This window comes from Carcharodon carcharias, chromosome 22 (genome assembly GCF_017639515.1).
Source record: "Carcharodon carcharias isolate sCarCar2 chromosome 22, sCarCar2.pri, whole genome shotgun sequence".
Taxonomy (NCBI): domain Eukaryota; kingdom Metazoa; phylum Chordata; class Chondrichthyes; order Lamniformes; family Lamnidae; genus Carcharodon; species Carcharodon carcharias.
In genome coordinates, this window is record NC_054488.1 from 26,673,929 (window position 1) to 26,693,379 (window position 19,451).

General features: G+C 42.7%; 1 protein-coding gene across 1 annotated transcript in view; it reads right to left on the minus strand.

Annotated features, from left to right (window-relative positions):
- Positions 1-19,451, minus strand: part of LOC121293652 (ras-related protein Rab-37-like) — a 63,144-nt gene that overhangs the window by 17,740 nt on the left and 25,953 nt on the right. Inside the window, exon 3 of the mRNA XM_041216819.1 lies at positions 5,696-5,748. Within this exon, the coding sequence (XP_041072753.1) occupies positions 5,696-5,748 (53 nt within the window). The remainder of the gene's footprint in view (positions 1-5,695; positions 5,749-19,451) is intronic.

Here is a 19,451-nt window from a genome sequence, read left to right on the forward strand (position 1 = left end):
TTGCTAAACCTGTTTTTAAAATGGACAAACTGCTGGACTAAATCTGGTCATGATGGTAGTTCTGGAAGTTTCTGAGCAGTTTAAAAATGGACAAAGGCTAACACATCAAACTCCAAGAATGTAACACTCCTTGCATTGTATAAACATTTCAGCCAAGCCAACACAAAGGGCTAGTAGACCAGTCTGCACCAGCCAGTGCTGGACAAAGACAGAGCTATTGGGACTCTTCATCTCCAACATTGTGCTAATGGTTCTACAGTTACCTTCTCAAAACACAATGAGTTTTAACAAGAGGGCCTTGTTAGTTGACTAGCTCGACCCAAAACCACCCTGTCACTTAACGAGACTTGAGCTGCTTGACTTGCTTTAGTTATGCAGCTTTTGGATTCCATCTTCAGCCACTATTTGACCTCAGAAGAGAAGCAGGACTCCAGGTGAGCAACCTGCCTCTGTCTACCATTTACCACATAACAGGTAGCAACAGAAAGAGCTCTGCCCAGGTTAAATTACCTGGCTTGCATCTACACCGTGTTCTACTGGAACATTTGAACTTCTTGTACCTGTGCCTACCAGACAAATTCATCTCTACATGCTTGTCCCATCACAGAAGTCAGCGCTATTGGAAAATGTGCATCCCTCAGTATCAGCTTCAGCTAGCTAACCTCCCTGAAGCAATACACCATGGGACTTATGATTCTGGAATCTAGACTCATGTGAAACCACAACTCTTATTTTTGTCTGTGGTCTTTGCCCTGAACCCCTTTCTTTCCCTTAAGCCTCTTCTATTGTATTAATACCGTAAAAAGACAAAGACATTGCAAACGCCCTTCCTGTGTTTTGTGTGTGTGTAAAATAAACTAACCCTCTTATTTTACCTTATGTCAAGTTTTCTCTGGGGTTATTAATAGAGGATTGGATCACTCCAAAACTGAAGGGTTGGGAAAAATACATTTACAAAGGGGGAAATCAAAAAAAATCAAAACACCTTTCTGTTTACAGACGGGTGGTGAGAGGGGAAATCAGGGCTGTTTAAATTAAACCCCCTCCTGTCTGTAACAATGGCAACTTTCACGGCCTCAGAATGTTCAAGTGGTGGTGGTGTAGTGGTATTGTCACTAGACCAGTAATCCAAAGACCCAGAATAATGGTCTGGGGACCTGGGTTCAAATCTCACCACTGCAGATGGTGGAATTTGAATTCAATAAAAATTAGGAATTAAAAGTTTGACTGCTGTAGCAACCCATCTGGTTCACTAATGCCCCCTTTAGGGGGGGGAAATCTGCCATCCTTACCTGGTCTGGCCTACATGTGACTCCAAATCTACAGTAATGTGGTTGACTCTTAAATGTCCTGTGGACAGTTGTATCAATAAAAATGAATGGCATTGACTGAGGCAATAGAAACATGGCAAAGTGCTCTTTACTAATATCTGGGGGCTTGGGAGAGCTGATTCACAGACTAGTCAAGCAACAGCCTAACATAGTCATACTCACAGAATCATACCTTACAGATCATGTCCCAGACACCACCATCAGTGGTGGTATACAGTCAAGAAGAAGTTGTCCTGGGAACCCTCAACATCAACACAGCACCCTTTGAATTCTCATGGGCAAAGAAACCTCCTGCTGATTACCATGTACTGCCCTCACCACCACCCCCCACCTCCACCTCAGCTGATGAATCAGTGCTCCTCCATGTTGAACACCACTTGGAGGAAGCGCTGAGGGTGGCAAGGGTGCAGAATATACTCTGGGTAGGGACTTCAAAGTCCATCACCAAGAGTGGCTCTGTAGCACTATCACAGACCAAGCTATCTGAGTCCTAAATTACATAGCTGCTAGACTGGGTCTGTAGCAAGTGGTGAGGGAAAATCATACTTGGCCTTATCCTGACTGACCAGCCTGCTGCAGATGCATCTGTGTTGACAGTAGTAGTAGGAGTGACCACTGCACAGTCTTTGCAGAGTTAAAGTCCTGTCTTCACCTTGTGTGTCACGGCCACCGTGCTATAATGGGATAGCTTTCAAAGAGATCTAGTAACTAAATAGTGGGCATCCATGAGGCACTGTGGGCCATCAGCAGCAATAGAATTGTACTCAACCGCAACCAGTAACCTCATGGCCCAGCATATCCCCCAATCTACCGTTAACACCAAGTCAGGGGATCAACACTGGTTCAATGAAGAGTGCAGGAGGACATGTCAGGAGCAGCACCAGTCATACCTAAAAACGAGGTGTTAACTTGTTGAAGCTACAACACGGAACTGTGTGCATGCCAAACAGCATAAATAGCAAGTGATAGACAGGGCCAGAGATTCCACAACCAGTGGATCAGATCTACGCTCTGCAGTCCTGCCACATCCAGTTGTGAATGGTGGTGGATGATTAAACAACTCACTGGAGAAGGAGGCTCCACAAATAGTTCCATTCCTAATGATGGAAGAGCACAGCAGTGCAAAATATATAGCTGAGGCATTCGCAACAATCTTCAGCCAGAAGTGCCAATTGGATGATCCATCTTGGCCTCTTCTGAGGTCCCCAGCCAATTCGATTCATTCTACGTGAAATCAAGAAATGGCTGAAGGCACTGGATATTGCAAAAGCTATGGGCCCTGACAATATTCCGGCAATAGTACTGAAGACTTATGCTCCAGTACAGCTACAGCACAGGCAGCTACCCTGAAATGTGGAAAATTGCCCAGGTATATCCTGTACACAAAAAAAGCAGGACAAATCCAACATGGCCAATTATTGACCCATCAGTCCACTCTTGATCATCAGTAAAGTGATGGAAGGGGTCATCAACAATGCTATCAAGTGGCACTTGCTTAGCAATAACCTGCTCACTGATGTTCAGTTTGGGTCCCACCAAGGTCACTCAGCTTCTGACCCCATTACAACCTTGGTTCAAACATGGGCAAAAGAGCTGAACTCCCGAGGTGAGAGTGACTGCCCTTGATATCATTTGACCGAGTGTGGCATCAAGGAGCCCTTGAAAAACTGGAGTCAGTGGGAATCAGGGAAAACTCTCCACTGATGGGGTCATACCAAGCACAAAAGAAGATGGTTGTGGTTGTTGGAGGTCAATCATCTCAGCTCCAGGACATCGCTGCAGGAGTTCCTCAGGGTAGCGTCTTCGGCCCAACCATCTCCAGCTGCTTCATCACTGACCTTCCTTCCATCATAAGGTCAGAAGTGGGGATGTTCGCTGATGATTGTACAATGTTCAGCACCATTCGTGACTCCTCAGATACTGAAACAATCCATGTCCAAATGCAGCAAGGCCTGGACAATATCCAGGGTTGGGCTGACAAGTGGCAAGTAACATTTGTGCTACACAAGTGCCAGGCAATGACCACCTCCAACAAGAGAGAATCTAATCATCGCCCCTTGACATTCAATGGCATTACCATCGCTGAATCAACATTCTGGGGGTTATCATTGACCAGAAACTGAACTGGACTAGCCATATAAATACTATGGCCCCAAGAGCAGGCCAGAGGCTAGGAATCCTGCAGCAAGTAACTCACCTCTTGACTCCCCAAAGCCTGTCCACCATCTACACAGGGCACAAGTCAGGAGTGTGAAGGAATATTCTCCATGCCTGGATGAGTGCAGCTCGCACAACACTCAAGAAGCTGGACACCATCCAGGACAAAGCATCCCACTTGATTGGCACCCCTTCTACAAATACTGACTCCCTCTCCCACTGACGAACAGTGGGAGCAGTATGTACCATCTACAAGATGCACTGTATAAACTCACCAAGCCCCCTTAGACAGCACCTTCCAAACCTATGACTACAACCATCTAGAAGGGCAAGGGCAGCAGATATATGGGAACACCACCACCTGGAAGTTCCCCTCCAAGTCACTCACCATCCTGATTTCGAACTATATCGTTGTTTCTTCATCGCCGCTGGATCAAAATCCTGGAACTCCCTCCCTAACAGCACTGTGGATGTACCTACACCATGTGGACTGCCATGTTTCAAGGAGGCAGCTCACTACCGCCATCTCAAGGGCAGTTAGAGATGGGCAATAAATGCTGGCCTAGCCAGTGATGCCCACATCCTATAAATGAATTTAAAAAGCACCTTACAGCTCTTTAATGGAGTATAATTTTGAAGTGTAATCACTGTTGCAGGAAATGTGGTGGCCAATTTGTACACAACAAACTCCCAATGTGATAATGACCAGATAATCTGTTTTAGATGTTGGTTGAGGGATAATACTGGCCTGATCACTGGGAGAAACTCTCCTGCTCTTCTTTGAAATAGAATGTCAAGGAAACAAGCAGTTGTAATATTTTTCATCAGTTAATATCACTGTCATTTTTATTATGTACTAGAAGACAGGTGATTGGGGTAATTAGAGTAAGAGCCAGAGTGACTGCACAAGTCTAAAACCAACAGTAAGAAGTGGTTTTCATATGTCAATGAACCAAGAGGAAATTCAATCAGAGTTTTACATAAAGCAATAACAGGAGTATTTTTGAATTGAGTTATTTTAGTTCAAAGGGGATATACGCAGGTTGCAAAAGGTGCAAGTAAGGTAAAGATAGGGTAAGTTTGTTTTTACAAGTTTAAGAGCTAGGGCAATGAAACAAATTTAATCAGTTCTGGGAAGAAAGCATTTCCAAAGAGACTGGATGAGACAATGGAGTGATCAAAGGGAAGGAAAGCATTTAAGGGAATACTGATGCCTAGATGGGGGTAACTGGTCAGATCTCCAAGAAGATAGTAGGGTAGCTGGTCAGATGTCTCGGAAGACAGCAGGGTAGCTGCTTAGAACTCAAAGATCACAGTATGAATAAGGCTAGACCTGAAGACCCAGTTGTTGTCAGCCTCAGAGGATACCCTAAGGAAAAAAGGCACTGTATGTTAAAAAATACTCAAATTCTATGGATTATGAAAACCTGTAAGGATAGTTGCTGAACAGAAAAGTGGAAGGTTAGCTCTGAGGGTAGTCAAGTTAAGATCTTGTGGAACTGTTTTAAAGTAATGTTTTTGTGTGAAGCCATTCATGTGTTTAAGTGTAATTGTGTTTTTTTTCTTTCTATTTTCTTTTAACAAATGTTTACTCTACTATAAAATCATCACAAGTAGTTAGGGACATCATTTCCTGATTTCAGAACTTCTCCTCATACTATACAATTTGTAAAAACCATTTTGGCAGCCGTTTTAACTTTCCCTCTGGGAGTCGGGCAGCTCGGCATTTACCATCGGCCGTGCCATAACAAGTGCCATGGGATTTTTATGAGCACTTGAGAGGGCAAATGGGGTTTCAATTTAATGTCTATCTCGCAGTACTGCAGTGAAGTGCAAATCTAGGGTTGTGTGCTGGTCTCTGGAGTTGGCCTCAGTTTAACATCTCATCCGAAAGATGGCACCTCCAACTGTGCATCACTCCCTCAGCACTGCACTGGAGTTTCAGCCTGGATTGCGTGCTCAAGTTTCTATAGTGGGTCTATGAACCCAAAACCTTCTGGCTCAGAGGTGAGTGTGCTCCCACTGAGCTGACATCTAGTTAGAGTAGGTGGTGATACGATGAGGCTCGAGCACAGTGAGAATGTAATGGCAATGAAAGAAGGATGGTAAAATGGATTGTTTTATTGCAGCATTAACATGGGATCAGTCCACCATCTGAATTCCCCAAATTTATTTGTCTGAGAATCATGAAATTTGAAGCATCTTACCCTAATGTTGTCAAACGATGACTTGCTCGTGATGTCATACAGCAGCAGCAATGCTGTGAGGAGACAGAGAGAGTTTAAATTTCAAGCAGTGTTCATGTTCAGAGGCCAAGCACCAACCTTTGCACCATGTAACAGTCAAACACTCTCCCCCCTCCCCCAGGGCGACCAACTGTGATGAAGTAAATCAGGAGACACTTCAAAGGGGGGTGTGAGTGGGGGGGTGGGGAGCATGGCTGATGAGACTGTTGTAGGGAGAGGGGTGGGGGGAGGGTGCTAAGGACTGGGGTGGGGGTACTGCTGACACTGTACACTGGGTCTGCTAACTTTGTTAACACACAAACACAAGCACCCTTGCCTGACCCACCTTCCCTGACAGATGTATTCAGAAGCCCCACTCCTCCAGCCCTCCAACCTTCAGAGGTTAAATGTTCCTTCAATTCTGGTTTTTTCAACATCCCCAGTTTTAATTGCTCCACCATTGGTGGCCAGGCCTTAAGCAATGAAATGCCCTCCATGCATCTCTTGACCTCTCTATCTTGCTTCCCACCTTAAAGACAATCCATAAAATCTACCTAATTGACCAAGCTTTTGGTCACTTGTCCTGATATCCCTATATGTGGCTCGGTGTCAAATTTTGTTTGATAATGCTCCTGGGAAGTGCCTTGGGCTGTTTTATTATGTTAGAGGTACTAGATAGATGCAGGTTGTTGTTGTAGTGACTATTTGGAAGAGGGTGTTTAATTTTCTGCCTTTTTACACCAAAATTAAATCAAAAAGCTCAGCTGTACTGGCTAGGGAATACCTGAGCTCTTGGGAGCCAGCTACTTTAAAGTAAGCATTAGAAGATTTCAATGTAGGGCTGGCAATTGGTTCAACAGGGTAGGGAGCCAAAAAAGTTTGCAAGGGTTCCAACTTCTGATCACCTGCCAGTGACCTCCTTCTAGGGAATGCAGGTCAGGTGAGGACAGAATCAAGAAGTGATGCCTCTGATGTCAAACAGCTGATTAGCATGGACATCTATGAGCATGCACAAAAAATGGGCACATGGGTGAGGTACCAGAGGGTCTGCAGTGCCCATCCAACATAACCCACAATCAGCCAGTGTCTTAGGAAAGAATTAAAATGGACAGAAGTGATGAAAGAGGAGGGGGAAAGCCACTTGAATCAGATCTATCCTTAACCAGGTTAAATTGAATTAGCTGGCATTTCTGGCCTAGATTTGCTTATAGTATCCAAGAATTCTTCAGTGCTTGTGTGCAAAAACTTACCAACTTATCACTTTGCTTTAGTGGTAGATTTTGTGATACTGGAAAACTTCCAGTTTCTTTGTAACTTTCACTTTCTTTCTGACTTTCACTTGGGACTGTAGGAGGAACTTGGACTCTAGGAGGTTTCTCATGCTCTCCCTTTCTCACATTTTCTCTTTCAAGCAAATGATCTACCTGACACTGGTGAAGTTTCTCTCCAGTCTTCACTAAATATGCAAATGCGCCTAGTCTCTTTACAACAACTCGAATCACGTACTTCTCCCTATTACCTCAGTGGTATTTCATCATGACCTGACCAGTACCAAAATCAAAGTTTTATGCCTGGTTATCATGACTCATCTTTACTTTGTCTTGCTCTTGCATTGCTTTGAAGTCAGGCTTAAGCAAACTAAACCTTGTCCTGGGAGTGTGTTTAAACACTAACTAGTGAGCAACCTATTGTAGACTGTGGGGTTATTCTGTAAGAGAACAAAAAATTATCTAACCTGTTTCAAACAAACATGGAAATTACTGCCTAGCTTGTCATCTAGCAAATACTTTTGCAAAAACCTCTTCACAATCTGTACACTTCTTTCTGCAGCATCATTTGATGTTGGGTGATATAATGTTATTAGAGTGTTTAACTTCGTTCTTATTCAGAAATAATTTAAACTTCTGACATAAACCGTGGATCATTTTCTGACTGGTGGCAACCCATAAATTGCAAAGTAATTTTTCAAAACATCAATAGGTTTGGCACTTGTGCTATTTGGCACAGACTCAACATTTATCTACTTGTTAAAGCTGTTGAGCAAAACAAGATACTCTTTCCTTTCCACCTCAAAGAAATCAATACATAATCGTCCCCACTATTTTCTTATGCTTGACCATGTTCTTTCTCATCTAGCCAGCTCTCTATTTACTGCTTTTAATTGTGCATAAGGCACTGGCCTAACCTTGCAAAATGTCAGATATACATTATCTTGACTTCAGCCTTGTGATGTCTAATTTCATCATTTGGTCCCTCTTGTTCAAAGACCGTTTTTGTGCTCTCTTAGCACTTTCTCAATGTAAGACATATTCTTACTTATACCAACTGTAAATAAGACAGTCCAGTTTAACCGTATTTTCTTAAGCTAATTTCTTCCCATTAGGGAGCCTTTGTTACCAATACTACCAATGGCAAGAAATAGGATGCATCATTATATTCCACCGAAACACTAACTTCACCTCTCACAGGAATACTTTAATTGGAATGACTAGTCAGTTTCACAGTAGTTTTGCAAAAGTGAATGTGGCTCAGGGATTTTTTGTACTCTTCTTCTGAGATAACAGACAGTGCTGCAGCTGTATCAGTGAAGAAAGTAAGCTGTTATGATTAGGTGAGGAGGGATCGAATGGATTCCTCTTTTCCCTCTCTTCACTTGAGCGCAATAGGAGTTTTTAAAAATCCTGCCAATTCTGGGAGAGTTGATCTGCTTATGTTCAAAATACATGATCAGACAGATTTCTTGAGGTTTTTCTTGAAAGAAAAGAGGATAGTTTTTATTGTACATAACCCAGTATAAGAAAAATAATAAAAAACACTCAATTTCTCTCCCTCACACACACACAAACACACACTTGAAGATCACACTCACACATACAAATATAATATGGAGCAGGGAGGATAGATTAAATAATCTAGAGTCCATTAAAATTAAAGGTGCATATAACTCTTGAAGGTTGGCGGCTTAGCTGGCTTCAGGCTGAATTTGGTGGTCGCTCTGCTTTCACTCGGTGGTCCTGCTGTTTTTGGTGCCGAGGCAGTTTAAAGATGTAGATGGACGATGTATCTGTTTTTCTGGAAACAATAGCACTGGGTGAGTTCTTTTTAAACTCTTTGTCTGCGGTACCTGGATAATCAAAATCAGCAGTCAGGGTTCAAAATTTGCAAGTTGGATGGAAAGAGATAGAGAGGTCTTGTTCCTTCAGCATCTCACTTTCTAGTTCTGTTCTGTAGAGAAAATAGGCGCTTAAACACACAAAGCGTTGGCTTGTCACATGACTTTCTCTTGCCAACTACTCGGTAACCCAAATATGGTAATCACTAGAACATTCCAGTTCCCTTGATTAGATCATGGCTGGGAATTTCTAACTTAGTTAGGGACCCATTGTCCAAGTGATTATGTCTGATGGTGTGTCCCCACCCAGTTGAGTACTCAGATGATTGTGTGGGTGCTTTGTGGAATAGAAGATGGCCCCCATTCATTCTCTTTCAAGGCCATTGTTCCTGGCGTGACTTTGCAGAAAGATTGTCTCCACTTCAATAGCTTTGGATTGCTGAAGTTGCAAGGATTCAAATGTGCAGCCATCTTTGGCTTTTAAGTCACGGGATTGTGGCTTTAGTCTTTAAAAAAATTAGGGCTTTCTAGCTAGTAAATTCAAAAATCATTTTTTGATATAAAGCATGATTTTGCATCACCTCCACATAACACGGGATGAAGTGCTACGATGTTAGCATTTCATTACAAAGTTGTTAAAAAATACACTTTCATACTTAAACACTCACTCACACATACATCAGACACCCATGGCTACACACTGTACAGCTTTAAACCGGCTTCCCATTATCCACAGTTTTCAGGATGATTCTGTGCTGAGTTAAACTCTGGATAAAGTATGAGCTATCACATTAATTTTCTCTGCAACGTCAGTAATCTTCAGGTGATTAGGTTGCAAAAACAGACTCCGTCGAAATAGCCTTAATTTATGGGTTTTGAATTTCTCCACAAATGTTAAGGGGTTGTGACCTGTATAAATTTCTCTCTCGATTCATCTCAGGCATTTATTTCAAAGTGCTTGAGAGACAGTAACTGCCCCAGAGTTTCTTTCTCCACAGTGGAGTATCTTTTTTGGTGTCTGTTCAATTTTCTTTCCCAACATCTTGGGGCAGGACAGCACCTATCCCTATGTCACCACTTTAAAGGGTTGGTTTAAGTTTTGAGCTGATTCATTGGTTACTATGGTTTTTAGCCTTTTAAAAGCTATTTGGGACCTCCCTGACCAACGCCACTTTTGCTATTTGGCACCTCCCTGACCAACGCCACCTTTGCTTTTGTTCTATAACAATTATGTCAGTTGGGTGGCTACAGTGCTGAAGTTAAGGATTTACTTGTGGTAGACCCTCACACCCCCAAAAAATGCAACATGTCCTGTTTAGTCATGGGGACTGGCTAATCCATCACTGCCTGTACCTTTGCTGCCCTGAGCAAGACCCACCCTTGATTCATGCCCTAGGTAGGTTAGGTTAGCTTTAGCAAACTTGTTCTTTGTGAGATTTACCACTAGATCAGCAGACTGTAACCATCGGATTAGGGCTTCGTGGCCTAGGTGGTCTCTCCAGTTTTTGCTGTATACTAGCTGATTGTCCAGATATACTATACAGTTGAGTAGAAGAGCCACTACCTGGTTCATCAGCTTTTGGAATGTAGCTGGGGCATTTCTTAATCCAAATGGCAAAATTTGGCATTGGAATAAGCCAGGTGCTGAGATCTCATTGGCTTGGATGGGTAAGGGGACCTGCCAGTATCCTTTTAACAAGTCTGTTTTTTGTTATGTAAATGGTGTTTCCTACTCTAGCGATACAGTCTTCAAGGCAAGGAATCAGATGGGCGTCAGCTCTGGTCACTGAATTAATCTTTCTGTCGTCAGTGCAGAGCCTTGTTGAGCCATCGGGCTTAGACACAAGCAGAACTGGGGAACTCCAGCTGCTCTGGATGGGCTCAATCATGTTGTTCTCCAGTATTTACTGAATTTCCTCCTAAACCTGGGTCAATTTCTCGGGATCTAGGCGACAGAGATTTTGCTTTGTGCTAGGGGTCTGTCCTACATCCAAATCATGTAGGGCCAGGGATGTGTATTCTGGTTTGTCCCTACAGATCTCTTTAAAAGCTGTCTACAGCTTTATCACGTCTCCATTCTGTGTTTAAATAAGAGGGTATGGTGTCTAGTCTTCCTAACATTTCTGTGTTGCCCCGTCGCTCTCCTGTTTTCTTATTGCCTGGCACTCTTGTGCTCGTTTGTTCCTTTCCCAGCTGTGATACTGCTTTATCATATTGATGTGACACAGCCTTTGCTTTTTCCTATGATCTGGGATGTCAGCCAAATAACTTACCTCACCAATCCTCTATACTACACTGAACTTGGCTTTCAGTGGTTCACCCTGTATTGGTCTCCTGGCTTGAATATTCTGGTCTTGGCATGTTTATCTGCATGCCGTCTTTTAGCTTCTGGGAGGTTTAGGTTCTCTTGAGCAACAACACAGGCTCTTGTGAGCCTGGATATATCATCTAACAAAGAAGACCCTTGCCTTTGCTCTAAAAATCTTTCCTGGATTAGTTTAAGAGGAGCTTTCACCTCACGTCCATAAACTAATTCAAAGGGACTAAAACCAGTGGACTCATTGGGCAAGTCCCTGGTAACAAGCAAGAGGAATCCCAGCCCTTTATCCCTTTGGCTGCTCTTTGCACTGACCATGGTCTTTAGCATCTGGTGGTACCATTTCAAAGGCCCTTGTGACTGTGGTTGGTAGACTGAGGACTTTAGCTGTGTTATGTCCAGATTACTCATGACCTACTGAAAAATACTGGATATAAAATTCGGGCCCTGATCCTACTGGATCTTGGTAGGCAGCCCACCCAGATAAAAAAAATTGAGTCAGCCCCTCAACAACTAATTTGGCTGAGAGGGTTCTTAGGGGAATGGCCTCTGGAAAACAGATGGTCACATACATAATGGTGAGAAGATATTGGTAACGCCCTTTTGTTTTTGGGACAGGACCAACACAATCCACCAACACTCTGCTGAATAACTCCCCAAGAGCTGTTTTGGGAATTAGTGGAGAAGGTTGAATTGTAGTTTGGGGTTTCCCCAATCCCTGTGGAGGTATGGCCAATAAAAATGCTGTATTATGTGGGCTTTGGGTTTTTTGGACACCGACATGTTCAGCCATTGAAATCTCGTGAGCTACTCTCAATATTTCCCCTCAGTACCTCAGTGGCACCATTAGCTGATGGACCACTGTCCACTCTTCATCCACAGGCCTGTGAGGAAGTTTCCACTTCATTTTTAAAACGGGAATACTCTGGAACTCCCTCTGCTTCAGCTTCAGAGTTGGCATTCTGTGCCAACCTTTTCAAAACAGGTTGGCTTGCTGAGCCTCAATCAAGGAATAGCTGCTTAACATTCCCTTTGGCTCATTTAAATTTCTGAAGAAGGTCTCGGATAACCAGACAACAGGGTCATCGGTCTGTAGTACCATTTCAGCCTTCTCTGATGGAACTTGTTTAGCCATTGGCTGGGTCACCGCACAGTCAGGGAAGTGCCAGGGACATTCTCCTGTAACTGCTCTGTTTCTCTGACCTTGTTTGGCCGCTCTAAGACTAGTGGGGAAGTTAACACCTTTGCCCCTCCGGGTTAATACTAAGCAGCAGGCTGACCTGTCCACAGGTAAACTAGAGAAAACACCCACAGTTACTGGTCCCAAAATAAGGTCACATCCAGGTACATCCGATATAAAGATATGAGCATATACCTCCCACCTACACTGTTCACGAATACTTTCACTCTCAATGCACTCTCGAGTGGAAAGATCATGTCTTTTACCAGCAGAAGAGATTGAGTAGCCCCTGTAACCCTAAGTATGACTACAGACTTACTCACCTCGCTCGAGGAGGTATGGGCACATTTTTCCTTTAGACACAAATCCTGGTACCCCTCAGGGATTTTATTAAATTCTACCACACTCATAGCGGTATGTTTACAGAGGCTTACTGCCGCAGTTAGAGCCATAGCCTTGTCTCCTGTGCTTTCCATCAGGACCCCTTTGCCTGCATCACTCTAGTGTATCCCGACAAATCCTACGGATTTTCCCCATAATTTTCAGCAGTCAGCCCAGAGGTGCCTTGATGTAACGGAACACACACAGGCTTCTGGGCATCACTTCTGATCTCAGTATTTTCCTTTTTGGCTTGAGGAAAACTCCCTGTGCTTCCAGCTTTCCCTTCCTGCCCATAGTTGTTCAATCTCCTATCATCTCCCTCCTTCCATCCTTTTTGGGTTTTTGCGGGTGACTCAGGAAAGATTCTCCTTGGGACAAGGGCTTTTGGACAAGCTTGTAATCGTCAGCCAGAGTTGCTGCCTGTCTGGCTTTTGAAACTTTACGTTCTTCCACATGGGTCTTTAATGGGGAGGGGAAGTGAGTCTTAGAACTGCTGGAGGACAATCACCTCCCTAAGGTTCTCATAGGTGGGCACTATCTTAACCACTTGTACCCATCTGTTGAAAGCCAGTTGTTTAACCCTTTTGAACTCGATATAAGTTTGCTCGTGCCATTTACGATGAGTTTGGAATTTTTGGCTGTATGCTTCTGGCACCAGCTTCTATGCAATCAGGATTGCATTTTTGGTCATTTCATAGTTTGATGAAGTCTCATTGGACAATAGGGAATAAAACTCATGGGCATTCTCTGCTAATCTTCTAATGATGTAGCAGATGATGTGTGCCATGTGGACTAAATCCACAAGGGAAGCTTGGCCACGCTGTCCAAACAGTTTTGCCATTTGTATTTATTATGAGATGTATGCACTGAATTCAGAGGTAATGAGTCCACCAAGACCTTTAGAGATTTTAAAAATTAAATTAAAATATTCATTGACAAAATAAAATATTTCAATTACATAAGGTTATATTGTTTAATACTGTAACAACTCCTAAAATTCCTAATTAACCTAACTCCCAGTTATACACCCCCTTTAAGGCAACAGTCCAAATTAGATTTTAGATTAAAAAAAAAGGACCCAGCAAGTTAACACAGCACCCACTTGACAGTGGAATTCCAAATGGCTTTTTCCAACTTTAGTTACTGGACATAACAGACTTCTCTCTCTTTCATATGTAAATTCCATTGCTCAATATATCTTTGGAACTGTACCTTTCCTATAATATAAAAACTTTCTTGTTGCCAATATTGTCAGTAACCTTTGGGAAAAATAAACACATTGCTTAGCTTTACTTATCTGGCTAGTTGTAAACATACTAACAGCCCTTTGAAATCTAAACAATTCCTTCACTGACCTAAAAATATAAATTCCCTTCATACCTTATATGCCAAGACAGCATCCATGTTTACTTATTAGGATTTCAGGTACATTTCTACACATAGCTTCTTTTGATAATTTCAAGCTTGCATTCTACCTGATGTAATTAATGTAATTAAATCACACAGACAGAACCATCCACACTCACACCCATAAACCTACTTTACAACAAACCAGAATAATATTACAAAAATTATTATACTTTCGTAACACCTCCATCCTCATCGAAAAATGAACCATCAAATTTTAAAGGATGGCTTCATCTTCTCAACCCATCTTACACCAGTTACTATACTCATCTATATACTCAAACTATTACATTACCAGGTGCATGGATTAACATAACTATATATATATATATAATATATATATAAATCCTTTGTATCAACAGAGGCAATTTCAGTCCAGTGTCCAGGCTTTAAATGTTCAATTTCCTTTGAACTTTAAACTCTCAACAATGCATCTGTAATTAGATTTTCTCATCCAGCCATATGTATAATCTGTAAATTAAATGGTTTCAGTAATAAGCTCCATCTGAACAGTCTTGCACTTCAGTCTCTAAATTTGTCCAGAAATTTTAAAGGATTGTGGCCTCTATAAACAACTGTTTCTCATGAATTGCTTGCAATCTTATCCTCAAAATGCTGCAACACCATTATCAGACCCAGGGTCTCCTTTTCTATCATTGAATATCTTCCCTGTTGTGCATTCAGCTTTCATGAAAATTACCCTATCGGTGTCTCATTTCCAGTTTCATCTTCTTGAAACAGTACAGCACCAATGCCTACATCACTTGTGTCAACTGCCAACTTAAACTGCTTAGCATAATTGAGTACTGACAAAACTGGTGTCGTAGTCAATACAGCTTTTAAACTGAATTACCTGGAAAAATTCAGCAGGTCTGGCAGCATCGGCGGAGAAGAAAGGAGTTGACGTTTCGAGTCCTCATGACCTTTCAACAGGACTGAGTAATATTAGGAGAGGGGTGAAATATAAGCTGGTTTAAGGTGGGGAAGGGGGTTGGGGGGAGAGAAGTTGGGGGAGGGTGTGGTTGTAGGGACAAGCAAGCAGTGAAAGGAGCAGATAATCAAAAGATGTCACAGACAAAAGAACAAGGAGGTGTTGAAGGTGGTGATATTATCTAAAAGAATGTGCTAATTAAGAATGGATGGCAGGACACACAAGGTACAGCTCTAGTGGGGGTGGGGTGGAAAGACTAACAGGGCATAAAAGGTATAGATTTTAAAATAATGGAAATAGGTGGGAAAAATCTATATAAATTATTGGAAAAAACAAAAGGAAGGGGGGAAAAATAGAAAGGAGGTGGGGATGGAGGAGGGAGTCCAAGATCTAAAGTTGTTGAATTCAATATTCAGTCCGGAAGGCTGTAAAGTGCCTAGTTGGAAGATGAGGTGCTGCTCCTCCAGTTTGTGTTGGGCTTCACTGGAACAATGCAGTAAGCCAAGGACAGACATGTGGGCAAGAGAGCAGGGTGGAGTGTTAAAATGGCAAGTAACAGGTTTGGGTCTTTCTTGCAGACAGACCGCAGGTGTTCTGCAAAGCTTTTGACCAGTTTACGTTTGGTCTCTCCAATGTAGAGGAGACTGCATTGGGAGCAACGAATGCAGTAGACTAAATTAGGGGAAATGCAAGTGAAATGCTGCTTCACTTGAAAGGAAGGTTTGGGCCCTTGGACAGTGAGGAGAAAGGAAGTGAAGGGGCAGGTGTTGCATCTTTTGCATGGCACACTGAACAATTTCTCCTTTAGCTCCTCTCACTTCCTCCAAATAAAAGGTGTTGGCATGGGTACCCGCATGGGCCCCAGCTATGCCTGTCTCTTTATGGGGTATGTGGAACATTACTTGTTCCAGTCCTACCCCGGCCCCCTCCCACAACTCTTTCTCCGGTACATCAATGATTACTTCAGTGCTGCTTCATGCTCTCGTCGGGACTTGGAAAAATTTATTAATTTTGCTTCCAATCTCCACCCCTCCATCATTTTCACATGGTCGATCTCGGACACTTCCCTTCCCTTCCTTGACCTCTCTGTCTCAATTTCTGGTGATGGACTGTCCATCAATATCCATTACAAGCCTACTGACTCCCACAGCTACCTCGACTACAGCTCCTCACACCCCGCTTCCTGTAAGGACTCCATCCCATTCTCTCAGTTCCTTCACCTCCGTCGCATCTGTTCTGATGATGCTACCTTCAAAAACAGTTCCTCTGACATGTACTCCTTCTTCCTTAACCGATGTTTTCCACCCACGGTCGTTGACAGGGCCCTCAACTGTGTCCGGCCCATCTCCCGCGCATCCGCCCTCACGCCTTCTCCTCCCTCCCAGAAACATGATAGGGTCCCCCTTGTCCTCACTTATCACCCCACCAGCCTCCGCATTCAAAGGATCATCCTCCGCCATTTCCTCCAACTCCAGCATGATGCCACCACCAAACACATCTTCCCTTCACCTCCCCGGCGGCATTCCATAGGGATCATTCCCTCTGAGTCACCCTGGTCCACTCCTCCATCACCAGCTACACCTCAACCTATGGCACCTCCCCATGCCCACGCAAAAGATGCAACCCCTCACTTCCTCTCTCCTCACCGTCCAAGGGCCCAAACACTCCTTTCAAGTGAAGCAGCATTTCACTTGCATTTCCCCTAACTTAGTCTACTGCATTCGTTGCTCCCAATGCAGTCTCCTCTAAATTGGAGAGACCAAACGTAAACTGAGCAACCGCTTTGTAGAACACTTGCGGTCTGTCCACAAGAAAGACCCAAACCCCCCCTGTCACTTGCCATTTTAACACTCCACCCTGCTCTCTTGCCCACATGTCTGTCCTTGGCTTGCTGCATTGTTCCAGTGAAACCCAACGCAAACTGGAGGAACAGCACCTCATCTTTTGACTAGGCATTTTACAGCCTTCTGGACTGAATATTGAATTCAACAACTTTAGATCTCAAACTCCCTCCTCCATCCCCACCCCCTTTCCGTTTCCTCCCTCTTCCTTTTGTTTTTTCCAATAATTTATATAGATTTTTCTTTTCCCACCTATTTCCATTATTTTAAAATCTATACCTTTCATGTCCTGTTAGTCTTTCCACCCCACCCCCACTAGAGGTGTACCTTGTGTGTTCTGCCACCCATTCTTAATTAGCACATTCATTTAGATAATATCACCACCTTCAACACCTCTTTGTTCTTTTGTCTGTGACATCTTTTGATTGTCTGATCCTATCACTGCTTGCTTGTCCCTACAACCACATCCCCCCCACTTCTCTCCCCCCAGACCCCCCCCCCCCCACCTTAAACCAGCTTATATTTCACCCCTCTCCTAATATTACTCAGTTCTGTTGAAGGGTCATGAAGATTCGAAACGTCAACTCTTTTCTTCTCTGCTGATGCTACCAGACCTGCTGAGTTTTTCTAGGTAATTCTGTTTTTGTTTTGGATTTCCAGCATCCACAGTTTTTTGTTTTTATTACAGCTTTTAAACTGTCAAATGCCTTCTGATATTCCTGTGAAACTTCTTGTTATTTTTAAATAGTTCAGTCAATGGAGAAAGCACACTGCTAATGTTCAGTACGAACTTCTAGTAAAACCCATCATTCCCAGAAATCTCAATACTTTGTTGTAGGTACAGGGAAATTCAAGATGGCTTTTACTTTCACATCTGTTGGAGTCACCTTACCATGTCTAATGGTATGGCCTAGATATGTACCTTCAATTTTGCAAATTCACTCTCTGCCAAGTCCACCATCAAATTAGCTTCTTGCAGTCAATTAAACAGTTCTTCCAGATGTTGTAAATGCACATCCCACATGTGACTGAAAACTGTCAAGTTGTCAATATAAACAGCACAATTGCTCAACCTTGCAATTACTTTGTCAGTCTTTGAAATGTTGTTGGTGCATTTTTCATACCAAATGGCTTAGCTTTAAACTGATATAGTCCATCTGGCATCACAAAAACTGATATCTCCTTTGTTCTCTACTAGAACCGTACTTGCCTCTATCCTCTCAACAAGTAAATCTTTGTGATAAATTTTGATTGCCCCACTCTCTCAATGCAATCTTCCAACTGTGGTATGGGATATGAATCCGCTTTTGTCACTGCATTCACCTTCCAATAATACACACCCAGTCTTTGGCCAGGATTTTCCGGCACTGCTGCGGGTGAGGTGGCGCTCCAGCCAGAAGTCCATTGACTTGCGGCTGGACCGGATGATCCCGGCAGTGGGCAGGTGTGGAAAATCCGGCCTTTGTGTTCCATCTGGTTTTGGTACCATTACATTAGGCAAACCCTAGTTTCTGCAACTAGACTCAATTATGTTATTTTGAACATGAATTCAATTTCTTTATGTACTTGTGATAATTTTGCTGGACTTAATCTATAAGCATGTTGCCTTGTCAAAACTGAATCCTCCACATTTACCTCATGTGTAGCTCATATGTCATCCTCAGCTTATTCTCACAAATAGCTCTGTGTGACTGTAATAGCCTCTCCAAATCACTTTGACACTTAATTGGAAGGTAACTCAATATTACATTAAAATTTTTAATTACCCCCTCATTTGCCAATTTTATTAGAGGAAAATCAATTTAAGAATCCTTAATTTCTCCCTCTTTCTCTTTATCTACCACCACTTTTTCCCAGCAACAAAATTACGAGCTGTGGCTCTCCTATCTGTCTTCATTTTCATCACCTACTGTGATATCTTTAAATGTTCCTTAGCTAACTCACATGCTCTGTTCAATCTTTCTCTGAAGTTTGTCACATAATACAGGAGAGTCGTTTCCGAATTTTGACCCACCAATTTCTCATGAGTCAACTTCAGTAGCCCCCTTACCTCATGACCATAGACTAATTCAAAAGGACTAAATCCTGTTGATGCATTAGCAGCATCCATGATAGCAAATAATAAGAATGGAATTCCCCCAACCCAATCATGTGGATAGTTTGACTATAAGCCCTCATCATTGTTTTTAAAGTTTGATGCCATCTTTCCAAAGCACCTTGTGATTCAGGATGGTAAGCTGTTGGACTTAAACTGTTTTATCCCCAAACTATTCATTACTTCCTTAAACAGCTATGACATGAAATTTTAACCCTGATCTGATTGTATTTAGTCAACTCTTCCACAATTCACTTTGCTGTGATATTTTGCAAAGGTATCGCTTCTGGAATCTTGTAGGCACATCCATTATTGTCAGCAAGTACTAATTTCCACTTTTAGTCCTAGGGGTGCTACGCAATCAATCAGGACCCGAGTAAAAGGTTCCGCAAATGCTTGAATTGGAATTAAAGGTACCGGCTTAATCACTGTTTGTGGTTTTCCTGTCACCTGACATGTGTGACTATTCTATAG